At 42.8% G+C, this 19177-nt stretch overlaps 1 protein-coding gene across 5 annotated transcripts; it reads left to right on the top strand.

Annotated features, from left to right (window-relative positions):
* The first annotated feature begins 1857 nt into the window (after positions 1-1857).
* On the top strand, positions 1858-18909 carry ZNF394 (zinc finger protein 394). 5 transcript variants are annotated; one of them, XR_011524687.1, is made up of 5 exons: positions 1858-3502; positions 5667-5793; positions 15609-15709; positions 17250-17440; positions 18538-18903. XR_011524687.1 is itself a non-coding variant. In XM_070567599.1 (4 exons), the coding sequence occupies exons 1-3, from the start codon at positions 3074-3076 to the stop codon at positions 15686-15688; spliced, it is 636 nt and encodes a 211-aa protein (XP_070423700.1). In that variant the 5' UTR covers positions 1858-3073; the 3' UTR covers positions 15689-15709; positions 17250-18445. The 5 variants fall into 5 exon arrangements, 3 of the variants coding, with proteins under 3 accessions (XP_070423700.1, XP_070423701.1, XP_008541801.2); XR_011524688.1 differs by lacking the exon at positions 15609-15709 and having other exon boundaries at positions 18538-18909; XM_070567599.1 differs by lacking the exon at positions 18538-18903 and having other exon boundaries at positions 17250-18445.
* Positions 18910-19177: the final 268 nt, after the last annotated feature.

The following is a 19177-nucleotide window of genomic DNA, read 5'->3' as shown; positions in this document are numbered from 1 at the left end:
AGTATCCTTCATTTCATTGCATGATTTGCTTTTCTGAACATTGAAATATGAATGGATATGAAACATGTAAAAGATGGTTATTGTATTTTTATTATATATTCTGTTTCTTGAAGCAAGAAAAAAAACACTAGGAAAAAATCTTCCACTATTAAACACTAGATTATTATCTGTTTTGACTTTTCTGAGTACATGGGGTGCAAAGGTTTCTATGATACTTAAATAAGTCTTTGGTATCTTATATTTTCCAACATCTTATGATTAAAAGTTACAGTCGTGTAGAGTCCTAGGGTCAAAATCAAATCAGCACAAAATATTTTAAAATGAAGTTTTAAAAAATAACCCAAATTACAATTTGTCGTTTACTCCTATTGCAAACTGAATGAAAGCTTAGTTTCAAATGCTTGGAGGCAAGACGCCTGCCGGTGGAGCGTCAGTCCTTCCAGGATTTCCCCTGGGAGACAGCTCTTCTTCACATCATCATCTCTCACAAAATACTTAATGTGTATGAGTAGCAGAGAACGGCACTACAGATAACAAAGAATAGTGGATGCGGCTTATGTATGCTCCAGCTTATCTCTATGTACACAATAGTTAACTGTCTTGTACTGCTCAGAAAGTTTCCTCTGATCACTGCTTCTCAAGATTAAGTGTGTAGACGAATCACCTGGGGATCTCTTTAAAATGCAGATTCTGATTCAGTAGGTCTGGAGCAAGGCTGGAAGTTCTGCATTTCTAACAGGCTCTCAGGAAATGGCAATGCTGTCTGTTTTTGAGAAGCCAAGGCCTCATGTAGCCCTGTCACCTGTGGCTGTGTGTACACCTTGGGCTGGTGCCACAGCAGAAGACAAAGATTTTTAAAAAAACCTTTCCCTGGATGAGATGAAGATTAAATCATCCGCTGCTCAATTCCTGATACAAAAGTGCTTTGTGGAATTTCTTCATGACTAAGAAAGAAGGTGAAGTTTCATTAGAAGTGAACATTGATATTTTTAATGATGCAGATCACAAGTGAAGTTCCTTACAGGGAATTCCATTCATAAGGACAAGCTCTGTTCAACAAAACTGTTTTTGCATTCCACAACTCAGCCTACATTAACAGTGCTTGATTAGTCTGTTTACAATGAATAACCATCTATAATAGCTGTTTTCTTTGTTCTTTGTCCTTGTAGCAATAACAAGAGTAAATTAATTTGAATGTGTGCTGCTTGAACTCAAGGTAGGCAGCAAGCTGCACTCTTTATATTTCTTCTTCCCCGACCTCAAAAAATATCTATCCTTCTTCATTTATCCTCAGTTATACTCGTCTTAAAGATGTCAAACTCATCAGTTTTTAAACTAGCAGTTAAAAGAAAACAACACAAAGATCCTGGACCCACGAGGAGGAAATAGGCACATGAGCATAGACTGTGCCCATCGCCTTTTCTTTCTCAGTGAAAAATACTTTTTCTTATGAATTGCAAAGAGTTTGGCCTCTTGGCTTTGTTTTTTAAAGTTCTAGTACATGAAGGATGCATTTTTTAAAAAAACAACCTTTGGTTGAAACAACATGTTATAACACAAAACAATCTGGATGTCCTTCTATCTGCTTTTTAACTCCTAGTTCTTTAGGAAATGATTGATTTGTATATTCAATGTAAGACCAGAAAACAGATATACGTAATAGAAACCAGAGTAGCAGAGAAAAGAAGAGGAGAGATGGCAGGGTCCATGTCAACATTTAAAAGTGGGAGAGAGGGAGAAAATGACAGAACAGAAGAGTTGGGCTTAGCATAGGACAAAATCCTTGGCAACTTTGATACCGAGTGTGAGGCATTACGAGAGCTGGGCATAGAAAACAATGTCAGAGAGGATGACACAATCTTTTATGGATTTATTACCTATGAATTTATCTAAACCATTTTTGAATTAAAATATGTCTTCACGTGGCATAGTGGCCCACTCTGCTTGGGCAGCCCCAGGTTCACATGTTCAGCACCCCATGGGAGGACTTGGTGACATAGTGGTTAAGTTCGTGTGCTCTCCTTTGGTGGCCTGGGGTTTGTAGTTTTGGATCCTGGGCGAGGACCTACACACCGCTCATCAAGCCATGCTGTGGTGGCGTCCCATATACAAAATAGAAGGAGACGCACAGATGGCAGCTCAGCGACAATCTTCCTCAAGCAAAAAGAGGAAGACTGGCAACAGACGTTAGCTCAGGGCCAATCTTCCCCACCAAAAAAAGAGGAAGTCTTCAGTCCACATGGACTCTTTAAGCTTTAATTTCCCCTGTGAAGTCTTTCACTGTATCCTCCCCATCAGCCATGAGTGATTATTTCCACCTCTGTTTATACAAATAAACACTGTGTACACCTTAAAGTGTGCATTTACCACACCGCTCTGAAAGGATTTGTTTGTGTCTGTCTCTCCGAGGAGACTGTCAGCAACCTGAGGACAGGGACCATGTCTCCCCCAGTGTTGTATCTATGGTGTCAAGCACGGCGTCTTGGCATGTAGAAGATACTCTACCAACCTTTCTTGCCTAAGTGAATACCCACGTGGATGAATGACTGCTTAGCCCTCATTGTACAGCTGGACCTCTAACTTTTCCTAAAACAAAATTTACAAAACGTTATTCACGGACAGTGTGTTAAAGAATGATACCTAAGCTTTAAAAGAAGACTATCCTTCAGTTCCCTCACCTTAAGGCCAATAAGCTCCACAAGGCAAGATACACAAGCAGTGTACCTCCGGAAACCGCGAGGACGGCAAACCACCAAGATGCATCTCAGTCCTCCGGGGCGCCTAGAGAGGCCCAGAAAAAGCCCGAGAGGGGTGGGCACCGCAGGGAGTCGGAGACGCACTTCCGTCCTGGGTTCATATTTGCGGTCACCGGCGGGGGAGGGTTCTGGGTGAACGAACTGCGGGTGGGCGGAGTCTCTCGGGGCCCCAGGCGGGGTGGAACCGTGCTGGGGGCCGGACAGCCGTGCACCCCTGCTTCTGGGGCGGGGCGGTGAGCTCCGGGGCGTCTCGCAGGGTTCGCTGTCTTCTCACCTGGAGGCAAAACTCCGGCACACTCAACACGTGAGAGGGGAGGATGAGTTCGAGCTGTGACACTGAGGCGGGGGCCCGGACGGTGGCCGCGAGGGCCGGGGGCGCCGCGCCGCCCCCGCGTGATGGGCTTTTGGTAGTGAAAGTGGAGGAAGACTCGCTCGGGGAGTCCGCCCCGTCCAGGGACTGTCAGCATCCCGAAACTTCTCGACAGCGTTTTAGGCAGTTCCGTTACCAGGAGGCGGCCGGACCCGAAGAGGCGCTGAACCGGCTCAGGGACCTTTGTCGTCGGTGGCTGAGGCCTGAGATGCGCTCGAAGGAGCAGATCCTGGAGCTGCTGGTGCTGGAGCAGTTCCTGACCATCCTGCCCCCGGAGCTCCAGGCGTGGGTGCGGAAGCAGTGCCCGGAGAGCGGGGAGGAGGCGGCGGCCGCCGTGCGGGCCCTGCAGGGAGCGCTTGATGGGACCTCACCCCAGGTGAGGCGTGAACGCGTTCTCGGGCTGGAGTGTGGGGAATGGAGGTGGATGGGGTGCTGTGAGTCTCCGAAGTTCTTTTCTGCGTTATTACATTTTCTGTGAACTTCAGGATGTGCATGAAACTCTTCCCTTTCCGTAGGAAACAGTGACAATCCATCCAGCACATATAGACCTCTCAGCCCAAAACAACAGGGGAGTATTGCTTGCCCATTGTAAGAGACCCTCTTGTCTGACTAGACTATTTGGGAAGGAAAGATGTCAGGATGGAAAGTGGACTCGTCATTGAACTGCTTATGCCAGAACAGCAGTTCCCCACCACTTTGAATGTGAGGATCCGTTTTTAGTTTTTAACGGTTTGGGGACCCCCTCCTCCCACAATTGATAATAGTACTCTGAAGAAGGGAGAGGGCCTGGAAATGGACATAATAATTGATCATGCCTACATAACTAAGGCTCCGTGAAATCCCAATAGTATGGGGTTCGGAGAGCTTCCAGGTTGGTGAAGGTATCCACTTAGCGGGAGGTTGAGGCACCCCAACTCCAGGGGGACAGAAGTTCCTGAGCTTGGCACCCTCCCAGAACTTGCCCTATGCATCTCTTCCATCTGGCTGTTCCTGAGTTATATATTTTTATAATAAACTGGTAATCTAGTAAGTAAACTGTTTTCCTGAGTTCCGGAGCTGCTCTAGCAAATTAGTTGAACCCAAAGGGGGTTGGAAGAACCTCTGCTCTATAGCCGGTTGGTCAGAAGCAGGTCGGTAGGTAAGAACTGGACTTGTGATTGGCATTTGAAGTTGGAGAGGGTGCAGTCTCGTAGGACTGAGCCTTTAACCTGTGGGATCTGACTCTGTCTCCAGGTAGGTAATGTCAGAATTGAGTTAAACTGTAGGACACTCAGCTGGTGTCACAGAATTGCTTGACATGTGGAAACACACACATCTGGCGTCAGAAGTGAAGTAGTGTTGTAAGTAGAGTATTCAGTGTTGAGAGTAGAAGAGACAGGAGTGTGTTTTTCCTTTACAAGGAGACAGAAGAGAGGCTCAGGAAAAAACCAAAATTTATTATGCTCAGGTGTTAGAGTTAAGAGGCATCGCATGCCACACAGCCTCATGGGAAAGAGACCAGTGTGGTCAGGAGGCGGATGACAGGAGCTAGGGGGAAGTTTAGGCCAGAGCCTATTTTGCAGTATTGGAGGGAAGGGCAAGATGGCTGGGTGAACAGTTTAGGGTTGGCTCGTTTGAATAATTTCAGTGGGCTCTCAATTATAGCAGTGGTCCCGGGTTGCCTGGTACCTGGCCCTGGGACGATTAAGGCAGAGGATTGATGCCTCTTGGGGTGTATGGCTCAGATAGAAGACGTCTGGCTCTGGATTAACCAGTCTCCACTGAGCCCTTTGCTCTCTAATTGGCTCCCCCTCCCAGGGGCAGTCTCCCCGGCCAAAAAGCTTTTTGTTTAAAGATGTCAGAAGATAACATAAAATATTACAAAACTTAACAGAAAATTTAAAAAATACATTCCCTTCCCATCATTGAGCGAGAGAGAGGCTTGGAGTCAGTTTGTGACCCATCACTGGAACCTACACAACCGTCTCCCTGCACCAGTTTGAGAACTTTCCCCAAGAACTGTGGCTTTCCCTTCAGAGAATGGTCAACTTACATTTAAATAAACCATCTCAAAAGAGCATCTTGTTGGATAATTATCTCATGACACAGTGGTCAAGGGAAGGGAAAGGAAATCTTACGGAGCACCTGCTGTCCGTGGGGTACCTTCATCTTCGTACCTTTTCACACTTTAGGAAACTGTCTCAGAGCCAGCACTGGAGCTCCGGACTTGCTGGTTATCTGTATGTTCTCAAACCATATCAGCTTTCCATTTTGATAAGTCACAGTGATATAACTCAAATGACTATTTTGCTCTTACCCCAGATTAGCGTAGACAGTCCACAGAAGCCTTCTCAGGACTGCAGGAGAATGTTACCCTCTGTCTTTGGTCACTTTGAAAGTCCCCCATCAATGCAAGACTCACTGGGAGAGACTCAACAGCCCTGGTTGCCAATTGATTCTCAGTGCTTGCGGACTCCTCTCTGGAGTCTGGCCTCATCCTGAGACTAATGGTAACTATCCTGGGACACCAGGTGCTGAGGGCAGGTCTCGTGTTGTTTCAGGGGTTGGTGACGGTCGAGGATGTGGCTGTGTCTCTATCCTGGGAGGAATGGGAGCGTCTAGACCCAGCTCAGAGGGACTTCCACAGGGAGAGCGCACCGAAGGATTATGGGGACACGGTCTCGCCGAGTAAGTGCCGTGACTGTCCAGCCGTGTGTGATTTGTGAAGGGCCTGCTTCAGTAGATCCCTGAGCCAGCCTGCCATTCACAGACACAGGTTGAGAGCCTCGGCTGGAGTCTCTTTCGTGACCCAAGAAGGATCTTTCTGTTCTGTACTGTTAAGTGATAGAGTCAGCTTTTTATTTTGGTTCATTTTTAATAAAATACATACAGAAAAATATAAAATATATAATGGGCATCTGTGTATTTACCACCTAGTTTATCACATTTTAATATTTGGCCATATTGGCTTCATATTTTTTTTCAAAGAAACAATATGTAACAGCTATAGGTGAAGCCCTGTGTGCCCTCCCTGAAGCCCTTCCCCTTGCTCCTTCTCCAGAGGCAACGAATATCCTGATTGTGGTATTGATCATTTCTGTGTGTGTTTTATATTCTTTCTTTGCGTACATGTAGCAACATACACACACACTGTCTCTCTCTCTCTATAAGCATGTGTATAAACTTGTAAATATATAAACATGTGAACATATTATTCGTTTTTATGGTATATAAATGATATTACTGTATAATTCTTTTGTACCTTGCCTTCTTTCTCAACATTACATTTTTGAGATTTATCCATGTTGATACATATAACTCTAGTTTATTCATTTTATCACTTGTATATTTCATTATATGAACATTCTAAAATTCATTTATCCATTGTCCTGTCAATGGACATTAAGCCTTCCAATTTTTCACCGTTCCAAACACTATTATATCGAACATTCTTGTATTTTTCTCCCTGTGTTCATATGTATGGGTTTCTGAAGAGAATATACTTAGGGATATATGCCCATCTTGCTGTCCAAAGGATTGTACCCAATTTGTATGCCTACCAGCAGTATATGAGAAATCTTCTCTCTCCACATCCTTGTCAACAGTGGGTGTCCAGCTGATGGCATGATGTCTTAATACAGTAGCCCAACTGCTCCCTTTAAAATGTTAGGTTATGTCACACCTCTCCTCAGAACCTGCAGTGGCTCCCCATTTCACACAGAGTAAAAGTCTAGGATCCCTAATGTGACATGGCCCCGTGACCTCACCCACCCACCTCCTACTCTCTCCCTCACTCACTCTGCTCCAGCCCCACTGACCTTGCAGCTCCTGGAACATGGCGGGCATCCTGCCTCATGGTCTTTCCTCTGATTGATCCCTTTGCCTGGAATATTCTTCCTCTGGATCTCCATGAAGCACACTCCCTGACCTGTTTCAAGTCTTCGCTCAGATCTCACCTTTCACTGAGGCCTGACCGGAGCATCCGGTTTAATGCTGCACTTTGCCTACCTGTCTCCTCCTCCCACGCTGCTGACCCATCTCTTACTTGCTCCACTTGATCCATGGCATTTGTCACCCTCTAACATCCTGTGTAATTTACTTTATGTATGTTTATTGTCTGACTGCCACTTCTGGAATATAAACTTCCCAAGGGGAAGGATTTTGTGTGTTTTGTTCATTAATGTCTCCCACGTGCCTAGAGCAGTGCCTGGCACAGAGTAGGTGCTCAGTAGATAATATTTGGATTGATGAGTGAAGGGTAGGTATCCTGTTGCTGCAACTCGCCTTCCCCTGATCTCTACTGGGTTAAATATCTTCCCAGATACCTTTGGGACATCCTGGTTTCCTCTGCTGTGAATTGCCTGTTAATACCCTTATCTCCTCTCCTTTCCTCCGTTATCTTTTTCTTAATTGCTTTGTGGCTGCTCTTTATATTTTTGACGCTAATCCTTTGTTATTTATTGGTTATATAGGTGGCTTGTCTTTTCACCATGGCATCTTTTGTTATATAGAATTTTTAAATTTAATATAGTCAGGTTTTTTCAATCTTTTACTTTATGGTTTATGTTTTTCAAATCTTCTTAGGAAAATATCAGGCCTTCTCAATCCTGTTTTCATCTTTGCAGAGACAACAACTTTAAAATCTTTTAACTCTTTCCAGTGGTATTTATTTTCATATTTCTAAATAAGATGCTTATTCTGCTGTTTTTCCCCCCAATTTCAGTTCCTATCTCCTGACTGCCTATGGAGGAAGACAAGAATTCTGTCCCCACAATGTGTACACATTTAGCAGTCTGTAATTCTCTCATAGTTAAATCAGTCTTTTTGTTCATTAATATAATGTTTCAATATTCTGCTTATGTAGATGTTATCTGTATTCACCCACATCATATATACGATTGTATGTTCTTTTATTTTACAGGTTTTAGTTTTCCCTGGAATTAATAGTGCTTTGTTTTGCGTGTGCCTACTTTTCTAACTACTGAACACTAGTTCATGCACACGCTTTCTGTTGAAAATGTAAAATTCCTCTCAGCGTGTTCAGGTGTATCAGATACGCCATCACTTTCATCTCCCCCTTGGCGAGATCTTCCTGGACCTTCTGCTGCAGTGTGAACGGGCTTTTTCTCCAGGCCTGTTACACAGCTGTTGTTCTAGAACTTTCCCTCACTATCACCTTGGAATTCCTTTTCTCTTTCATGGATCCCATACCATTTTCTTCCTTGGTTTACTTCCTTGATTTGATGGGGAACATCCTCCAGTGTCTTCCAGAGAACATATACTTGGGAGCTAAATTTTTTGAAAATTTGCATGTCTGAAAATATCTTTTTTCCTCTCTCACATTTGGATTATAGTACAGCTAGATACAGCATTCCATGTTAGAAATTATTTTACCTTTGAATTTTGAAGATAGTGAATCTAGCTAGCTTGCCATGTTGCTGTTGAGAAATCTGAGGCCACTGTGATATTTTATCCATGGTGTGTGATCCATTTGTTCTGTATAGAAGCCTTTAGAATCTTTTCTTTATTCCTGCTTGTATGAAATTTCACAATGGCTTGGCTTTAGTGTGAGGTTTGGTTTTATTTATTTTTATTCATTGTTCTCAGTAGCTGGTGGGCCCTTATAATTTAGACAGCCATGTCTTTGAGTTATTTATTTTTATCTAATTTTTTCTGTTTTATTTCTGGGATTTCTTTCAGTTGGATGTTGAAACTCATGGACTGATCCTGTAAGGTTCTTCCCAACCCCTTCCTTTTTCTTTATCTTTTGTTTCACTTTCTAGGAGCTCTCCTTAGCTTTATTTTCCAACTCTTAATGCTAAAATATTTCTGCTTTCATTAATATTTTCAAGAGCTTTTTCCTGTTCTTTAAATATTCCTTTTCTTATGGCCTCCTTGTTTCCTGGATGCAATATCCTATTTAAGAATATTAATTATGGGTTATTAAATTTTCTTGTTTCATGCCTTCCATGTTTTATCGGCATTTATATCAGAAGTTTTCCTGAAATGTTGGTAACCTTTCACTTTCCATGCGTATTTAGTAGTCAAACTCAAGAATTCTGCCTGGAAACTGTGTGTTGGGGTAGGACTTGTAAACTGGTGATCTTCACGGTAGGGTCGGTCACCAGGTGCTGATTTACTAGGGATTTCCTGTATGCCGGTGTCTCTAGGTCTTTTGGCCAGGGCTGGTAAGTTGTACCACAGAGAGGCATTCAACAAATATTTTATTGAGTTTCTGCAGTAAGCTAGGTGCTGTTGTAGGTGCTGAGGGTACAATGGGGACTGAAGCCTATGAAATGAAGCCCTTCTGCCTGGAGGATGTAAACTTGGAAACCAACAGTTTGGGCCTGAGCAGAGGACAGTGCACTGAGGTTTACGAATTAGTGACTCTCCTGATGTGAAACTGGTACCCATCCCATGTTCTCAGCCATGCCTCATGTCCCTGATATAGAATTTATCTGATTGAGCCTTTCCAGAGGGTAAACTGCAGAAGTTCCGGATTGGGGGCTGGAATCTGGTGGCTTGACTGTTCTTTTATAGACTTCCCATCAGTCTTAGATGGGTCTCCAACCCAGACCCTGCCCTCAGACATTGGTGGCACCTGCTATGTTTGTTACTCTAACTCATCACGTGGATAGCGTTTCTCTTGTTAAATCACCCTTCGTTCATGGGGTAAAGGCTGTATGCCCTCTCAACACCCCCTCCAGAGCTGCCTCTTATGATACGGTGACTCATACAACAGAGGAGTCGGGCCGGGGAGAAGAGAGGGGCTGGTGGCTGTAGGCACAAGCGTAAAAGGAGAGAAACACAGTTTGTGCAGGTAAATGTGAGCACATCTGACAGGTTAATGGAAATAATTTAACTTTTGGCTTGGTTTCAAGGAGAATATTAAAAAGGTTTCTTGTAGGTTGTTTTTCTGCTAGCACTTGCTTATTTCACTCTTGCACAGGGATGAAATGTCAGCAGTTCTTTTTCAATGTTTCAGGTTTGGAAACTAGACCTGAGAACAAAGAGTTGATTCCAAAGCAAGAAATTCTAGAAGAAGTAGAGCCACAGGGGAAACCACGAGGTTCCCAGGAGAAGGCTCCCCTGCTTTCCGAGTGTGGTGACACCCCCGAGGACAGGGTAGGAAAACAGTCAGCAGACCCCTCATCGCTGAAACTCGAAAACTCTCCCGAAGAGCAAGGACTCACCAGCACCTCAGATCTCAAGAATGGTCCCACAGAAGAGGGAGACTCCAGATTGAATGAATTTGGGAAGAGTGCTGCAAGATCAGACTTTGTTCGTTGTCCGCGTGTCCAGGCAGCAGAGAGGCCCGTTAATGGGGACAAACGTGGGAACAGCTGCAGACAGAGTTTAGACAGTGTGAAACATAGAGTAGGGAGACCTCACAAGTCTACTGACAGTGAGAAAAATTTCCATAGTTCGGGCCTTTTTAAGACCCAGAGGTGGTTCCGGGAAGAAAGACCTTATCAGTGTGATAACTGCGGGAAGAGTTTCAAACAGCGTTCGGACCTCTTTAAACACCAGAGGATCCACACTGGGGAGAAACCCTACAAATGCCAGGACTGTGGGAAGAGCTTCCGTCAGAGTGCTGCCCTGATTAAACACCAGAGGACACATACCGGGGAAAAGCCGTACACGTGTCCCAAATGTGGGGATAGCTTCAGGCAGAGCTCACATCTCAACCGGCACCAGAGAATCCACATAGCAGAGAGGCGCTATCAGTGTAATGAGTGTGGGGAAACCTGCCCTATTTCCAGCCGTTTTAGACATCAGAGAATCCATAGAGGGGAGAGACCCTACACGTGTGAAGAATGTGAGAAGAGCTTCAAACGGTGCTCTGACCTCTCAAAGCATCAGAGAATCCACACCGGGGAGAAGCCTTATGGCTGTTCTGTGTGTGGGAAGCGCTTCAGTCAGAGCGCGACCCTCATTACACACCAGAGGACTCACACTGGGGAAAAGCCTTACAAATGTCTTGAATGTGGGGAGAGCTTTAGACAGAGTCCACACCTTATCCGACACCAAAGAATCCATAGAAATAAAGTCCCATCGTTTTAACGTCCCTCTGCATGAGCCGTGGTGTTTCTTTCTTGTTTTTATTTCATTGCCCACAAATTACATTCTTTGGCTTTTGGAGTATTTCAGTCACTTGTGGATCATAGTTCCTTGGGCATCACACCCAGGACAGATTCAGTCTGACTCGTCTCGATACAAACCTGGATAGAGCGTGGCTGGGAGGGAGGAATGCAGAAGTCAGGAGCCCCTCCTAAGAGGGTTCCATGGAAGAGCCTTCTGACGAGAGCAGCCTGACACGCGACAGAGTTCTGTCCCTGTCTCTTCACTCTTCCTACCTCTGCATTGGACCTCTGCAATCTTCCCCACTCCAGTTACTTCCCCAGGAATTAATTTTAGTCACCTAGAATTGTCGTCTACTTAGATGGTAGAGAGGATTTCCAATACTTTCTAATCCAGAACACCTTGTAAAGTTCAGTGCATACAAGAGGCACTCTGTATTTTTGGCCTTTTTAAAAAGGTCTCTTGCAGAACCCCTGTTCTTTCCTACTCTTTCCCTGTTGGGTTAAACTGTAGGCACACAACTAAGAACTTGGGTTAGAGCCTAGATCTGTCTTACTCTCTAGTTCTACACACTGATGACGTGCATTGCATCCAAATTATTTTTGAACCTTTTTTTTTAACTAAGGGAATATAAGCACATTTTTGGATATTTGGGAAAACAGTAGGGGAAAAAAATTACCCATAATCCCACCACCGTCATCCACCTGTGTCTGGCATTTCGGTGTATTTCCTTCTGACTTCTTGCTGTGCTTATTTTTTATATAATAAAAAATCAGTGTTTATATTTTGTATCTTTAATCTTATGTCTTAATGATTTTACATGGTTTTTATAACCTTTATGCTTAATGGCTGCATCATTTTCCATCAAGCAGATGTAACGATTGGGCCATTTTCCTTTTATTGGACATTTCAGGCATTTTTATTTTTTTATTGTTGCAAGCAATGCTGCAGTGAATATCAATATAATTTTAGCATAATTTAGACTGTTCTTTAGAATCTAAGGCTAAGTTCCCAGAATTCCTTGATGAGTGTGTGAGCTATTTTATGGCTTTTAATACACCTTCCAATTTCTTTCCCCCAAAGAGAGTGCCAAATTACAATCTATTACGAGAGGTCTACTTTAGCATTGCCACCTTACCTTGTGTTTTTTTCCCTAAATGTACAAAAGTCAAAACCAACTTAATTGTCTTTCACGATTCACCTCTTTGGCCTTGAACATGGTGGAATAGTACTGCAAGCTTTCTCCTTTGACCTTCCTTATAACCAACGGGAGAGATTGTGAGAGGGCTGGCCTAGGTGCCTTCGGTTTTTAGGGTGTCATGCAGAGAATTTAACCTATTTAAATGAGTTTTAGTATCAAGAGTACTGGGCTCATGGTATCCGTTGAAGCAGAACATGAGCTGTATCAGACTAGTGTTTCCCCCAAGCTTATCCAAGTTATTTGCCCAAGTTCATAGAACTAGTAAGCAGTAGTCACGTACATAACCTGGTACAGGTTCTGATCCTAGTGTTCTTTTTACTGTGGGAACTCTGTGAACTTAGACTGTACTGGCCTCTCTGCACTTTTAGTTTTTCCTCTATTCTTTTCTCTTCTCCCTTCTATAGACATCTACTGTTGTCTACATACTACTTGAATTTCCCACATTTAAGACTTTGGTCAAAATACCTCCTTAGCTTTTAATCCCAGCTCCCTTCCCCCAGTCCCTAAACCACCAAATTAACACAAGAAAAACTCCACTCCTGTAAAACAATTTTAAAATGTCAAATCTCAGTTATCCTACCCCAAAATACTTCCTCTACTGAACTAACACCATCCGTAGGTTTTGTCACTTACCAGGCAAACTGCTATATACAGTAAGTTAATGTGTACATGCCATCTCTGATCGCAGGATTGCAGAGGGTCAGCGTATGGGTCTGCTGTGGTGCTAGAACAGAATACCACAGACTGGGCGGCTTAAACACCAGATGTTTCTTTTCTCCCAGTTTGGAGGTTGGAAGTCCAAGATCGAGGCGCCGTCAGGGTTGGTTTCTTTTGACGCCTCTTCTTGGCTTGTACACAGCTGCCTTCTCATTGTGTCCTCACATGCCCTTTCCTCTGTGTAGTGCACAGAGGGAGATCTCTGGTGTCTCTTCCTCTTATAAGGACATCAGTCCTATCAGTGAGGGTGCCACAATTATGACCTCGTTTAACCCTAATTATCTCCTTAAAGGCCATGTCTCCAAATATAGTCACATTGGGGTTAAGGCTTCAACACATGAATTTTGCAGAGGACACAATTCAATCCGTAACAGTGAGGAACAATCTTGTTACTCGTATTCCCCCATAGCACCTAGCACAGCATCTTGAAAAATGGTAAATCTAGGTTTTTGTTAACAAAGTGATAGAAGACCTGATTGGAGCTGCGAGAGGAGTTACAAAGTTATTTAAACCTATTGTCTTAACACGTCTTTGTTTCAAACATTTCCAAGGTCTATTCTTCTGGAAGGTCCTGTGCCCAGCTTGGGACTTCGAGGTCTCCAGGGCAGTGGCACAAGTTAAAAGGGAAGCTCCCGGGGCCCAAGGTGGGAACCGCAAGGGTGGGATCTGTTCCCTCTCACTAGCCCAACAACAGTGAGGAACCAGAGGGTGGCAAAGCATCTGCAGCTCCTAGAGGGGATGGATGTAGGGCGGGGCTGTCTACAAGGCAGTGCAGTGAGGCCGGCGAGGCTGAGCAGGTGAGCCCCTGCTTACCTTCTGGCAGGATTCTGAACAGTCTTTGGCAGCCGCTGTTGCCCCAGCAGATGTCCCAATGGAATGTGGGGTCATCGGAGATCACAGCATGGCTTGGGGGCCTCCGTAGCCATACATCTTGGGTGCCCAGATAGCCACACTGCCACTTCAAATGATTGGACCAGGGCATCTGTCTTGGCATTCCTGTCCCCTTCAGAACCCACTGTGGATTCTTTTGGTGAACCAAGGGCTTCTCATAATTGGGCTCCTCATTTTGATTATTTGCAATTATCCAAGGCCCACTTGCTGGATTGTATGATTACCTGTTGGCCACAAAAACAGCCTTTAGGGCATCTCTCCAGTTCTCTTCTAGCTAAGTGTACTGCCCATAATTCAGTCTTCTGTCAGGCCAGAATGCTGATCTTCAGATAGTTCTCATCCATACAACCCAGAGCTGCCATCAGGAAACCAAGCTGCCATTTTTCGCTTTATCGAGGGGTTTTATGGCTTCCACTTCCATGGGGGAAAGAAAGTCCTTGGGAGGGCTTATTGTCAGTCCAGTAGTACAGCTGCTGTTCTTCATTGATGCGACACATGCCCCCTCAAGGTCTTTCTTGTGGAGGGGAGTGAGAAGGTTAATGTTACTCTGAGCTCTAAAATCTCCACTACACGTAGGTCCAAAATCCTTGCTCTAAAGGCTTGGGGCCATATGTGTTTTCAAAAATCAGAGTTTTTCAGCTTTTAGAAGGATAATGTATTTACATAACACCATGTAGGGACTGGGGCCAGTACTCCATAATCTACCACATTAATATTTCTGGAACAAAATATATGAATATGCATGCCAATTCAGGTAAAGATTACAAATTAGTCTTTATTTCACCACCAGATAAGTTCAGGTCAGCTCAGCTTTGGTAACCAAATGGATTATGAGAAAACGTTTTTACCCTCAGAAGTTTTTGGACTTTAGAATTGGGGAAAAAAAAGGAATTGTAAACATTTAGATACACATATATATAGGCCCTGGACATTTATATATGTATATTTATAAATATAAATTTATACGTATCTATATCTGTCTACCTAAAATTTTAGATGGATATCTAGAAACAAAAAAGGCTAAACTGTAAGGACAGTGAGTCCTTCCTTACCCAGCAAAAGCTGTTTCCCTAATTCCGCAGCATAACTAAAGTTAAAGGGGATGGGCATTTTAAAGCCCTTGATAATTGAAAGTGCCTCTTTCATTGTATCACTGGACCCCTCAGATTTTTTAAAAACCTTTTAATAAAGTACAATTTACAATATAAACAAATTAGATGAGTTTTCACGAATTAAACATACCGATTTAACTAGCATGCAGATCAATAAACATTACCAGCCCTCAAAAGTCCCTCCACCTTGTGCTCCATTCCAATCACTATTTCCCAACCCAGAGCATTAACTTGTCTTCCAGCAACATAGATTAGTTTTACTGATTTTTGTACTTTACATAATTGGAATCATTCAGTATGTATTCTTCTGTGTCTGGTTTATTTCACTTATACTTCTGAAATTTATCCATATTGGTGGGGTTTTGGGGGTTTTTTTGGTGAGGAAGATGGCCCTGAGCTAACATGTGTTGCCAATCTTCTTCTTTTTGCTTGAGGAAGATTGTCACTGAGCTAACATCTGTGCCAATCTTCCTCTATTTTGTATGTGGATGCCCCCACAGCATGGCTTGATGAGTGGTGTGTAGGTCCATGCCCAGGATCCGAACCAGCAAACCCCAGGCTGCTAAAACAGAGCATGTGAACTTAACCACTATACCACCAGGTCAGCCCCTATCCATATTGTTGCATGTAATTGTAGATATTTGTTATGGCCTGAAGATTTGTGTCCCCCTAAAATTCATACATTGGAACCCTAACACCCTGTGTGGCTGTATTTGGAGATGGGGCCTCTAAAGAAGTAAAGTTAAATGAGGTCATGAGGGTGGGGCCCTGATCCAATAGGATTAGTGTTTTTATAAGAAGAGACATCAGAAAGCTTGCTCGCTCTCTATCTGCATTCACCAAGGAAAGGCCATGTGAGGACAGAGCAGCTGTCTGTAAGCCAGGTAGAGTCCTCACCAGAAACCCAATCAGTCAGAACAGAAATTGATTTTCTCACAGTTCTGTAGGCTAGAGATTCAAGATCAAGGTGCTGGCAGGGTTGGCTCCTCCTGAGGCCTCTCTCCTTGGCTTCTAGATGGCTGTCTTCTCCCTCTGTCTCCACATGGTCTTCCTTCTATACAGAGCTGTGTCCAAATTTCCTCGTTTTATAGGGACACCAGTCACATTGGACTGGGGCCCACCTTAATGACCTCATTTTAACTTAATTCCCTCTGTAAAGGCCCTGTCTCCAAATAGAGCCACATTCTGAGATAGTGGGTGTTAGGATTTCAACATATGAATTTGAGGAGGAGATAAAACTCAGCCCACAACAGATGGGAGCTGCAGAAGTTGAGTTATTTGTCCAATAATTTATTCAATTCTTTACCAAAATGCTTCATGTTTTGGGAAAAAACGTAGGAGGTATTGTTCTGATCTCAGATCAATGAAAAACATCTCAAACGTACTGTTAGCTTAATGATAACAGCTCTAACAAATAGAATCAAAAAGGTATAGTTGCTTAAACACAATAGAAGTTTATTTTTCACTCCTGTGAACAGTTTAAGGCTGATATACATGACTGGCAGGGTGGTTCTCCTACAAGCCATCAATGTGATGGCAGCCCCACCATCTTCGATACATGGCTTCCAAGATCCCCTGGGGGTTTTCTAACCTCGTCAAATGGAAGGGACAAAAGAGCCTGGAGATGTGAGAGGGCTTTGATAGGCCAAGCCAAGAAGTGGGACACATCATCTCTACTCACACTCCATTGGTTAGAACTCAGTCACCTGGCCACATTTAATAATAGCAGCTGTGAAATGTAATCTAGCTGTGTGTCCAGGAAGAAGACAAAACAAACTTTTGATAAACTGGTAGCAATCTTCAACAAGACTTAGAAAGTACTAACTATAAAAGACTGATAAATTCAACTACATTAAGATTAGGAAAAGACACATGAAACAGGAAACACAGCCCATGAAGATGAAAAGATGCTCAATTACATTAGTAATAAGAGAAATGCAAATTAAGCCACAATTAGATACTATTTCACACCTTACAGATTATCAGATCTTTAAAAATCTGTCAGTACCAAATATTGACAAAGATATAGAGCAGTGGGAACTCTCATCTATTGCTGTTGGGTGTGTAAATTGTTACATTTATTAGCGAAAGCAGTTGGGCATTACTTCTTAAAGTTGAAAATGTATCTATCTTATTTCTAGGTCCTTCCACGGGGAACTAAGAGGCATGTTGACATGTTTTATAATAGCCCCAAACTGGAAACATCCCAAAAGCCCATCAACAAAAGAACAGATTCATCAAGTGTGGCACACTCCTGCCATGGAATTCTCAGTGTCGGTGAATATGACTGAACCACAGCTACACAGAAATATGGATGAGTCTCAAATCACAGGTGCAATGAAAGAACAAGAGTATGACTCCATGTTTGTAAAATTCCAGAAAAAGCGAAACTAAGTAATATATTGTCAAGACATAAACAGATAGGTGGTATGTATAGATAATTCAATGGAATGATTAACATAAAACTCAGTATTCGTTAACCTTTGCTGAAGAATTAAGGAGATGAGGTTGGAGAGGATTTAGGGGTTTTTGTGATTCTGAACGAGGATGAGGATGCATGGGTGTTCTTTTTATTATTATTATTCACTGTCACATATCTTCATATACATTTGAATTATACTATTTCACAATAAGCATGAACAAGTTTATTCTGAAATATTGCTAACATACAGACAAGTAGAGAAAATAGAGAAAGATTTGAAAGAACATTCATGTTTGCACCATACAGATTTATCAATTCTTAACATGCCGTGTTTGTTTCAGATCCTTTTTAAAGAAATAAAACATTACGTGCTGTTAAGGACCCTCATGCGCGTTCTCTAATCGCCCTCCTTTCTCTCTCCCATCAGAAGGAATAACAACCCTGAAATTATGTATCCTTCTTTTCTCCATTTTATACTTTACTGACAAGGTCTTGCATCCATAAACAATACATGTCCTGTTGCAGGTTTTAAATTTTATGCAGAGCATATTATACTCCAAATGTCATCTTGGAATCAGATTTCCCATTTTTAGATTGATTTATGTTTATGCATATAGATCCAGTTTATCCAAACCGCTATAAAGTAATCCGACAGAGAGGTGGCAAAATGTTAAATGTGGTGCATCTGGGTAGACGGTGTAGAGTTTCCTGTATTACTTTTGTAACTTGCTGTAAATTGGAAATTACTTCAGAATAACGACATCAGTACTGATTCACATATATTAGCAGTATGCACTTTGAAATCCAAGTGGGAAAACCATCCCTTTACCACGGCGACACAGATAATTAGCCACCAATTTAATTTAAAAAATCAAAGAACTTACCTGAAACATAATTTTGCCAGTAAGTCATCCATTTCTACTTTAAAATTCACTTTAGAACTTCAAGTAGTGTTTTTGCTTTATACTTGCTTGCACCCAATTTCCCCTCTTGTTCATTTCCACTAGCTAAGAAATGTTGACAAATGGAGAACCCACCTTGATGAAAACTACAGCTGAGAATGAACTTGAACAAGGTCCAGACCCATACAGGTGTTGTCAAAATTTGGATGGTGTGAGCTGCATACTAGTCACGCAGATGATCACGTTATGCGACATCTTAGGCAACTGCAACCCAAGTTTGTGAAAAACAAGAGAAAATGAAAGCATTTATCAATTTTTTATCTTATTTTCACTCATTTAAATTTTAACAGCCTGTTTTTTAATTTATACTTTAGCATTATTAGCTAAAGTAGGCAAGTTATATTTGTATTATTTATTTTTCTCTTTGATTTAAATGTGGTGAATAAAGTTTCACTGGTCTTGTCAAGAAAAGATGTGCCTTTTCTAGTCCAGTGGAATATTCTAGACTGTTAATGCCAGACTCTCCTGACCTTTACCAGTTGAGCTGATGGTTGGTCAGTCTACCCAGTCATGGAGCACAATGGGTCCAGCCCATTAGCCAAAGAGGAAAGCCAAAACTTGAGCATTTCCTCCCTGTTATCTTCTATGGAGGGCTGGTTGGAGCTCTTGCTGTAGTGCTAAATGTTAACATGACCACGTACTGTCATTGACGTTGCTAATTGGTGCTCTTGGCCTAGCGACTATC

The sequence above is a fragment of the Equus przewalskii genome, chromosome 12 (assembly GCF_037783145.1).
Source record: "Equus przewalskii isolate Varuska chromosome 12, EquPr2, whole genome shotgun sequence".
Classification (NCBI taxonomy): domain Eukaryota; kingdom Metazoa; phylum Chordata; class Mammalia; order Perissodactyla; family Equidae; genus Equus; species Equus przewalskii.
The sequence above is the reverse complement of the archived record's forward strand: the minus strand, read 5'-3'. Positions and strand labels throughout refer to the sequence as shown.

Coding starts and splice junctions, on each gene's coding strand:
- ZNF394 (XM_008543579.2), top strand. CDS start 3,074: ATGAGTTCGAGCTGTGACACTGAGGCGGGGGCCCGGACGGTGGCCGCG. Junction 3,503..5,666: donor TTGATGGGACCTCACCCCAG/GTGAGGCGTGAA, acceptor GTGTTGTTTCAG/GGGTTGGTGACGGTCGAGGA. Junction 5,794..10,090: donor TGGGGACACGGTCTCGCCGA/GTAAGTGCCGTG, acceptor TCAATGTTTCAG/GTTTGGAAACTAGACCTGAG.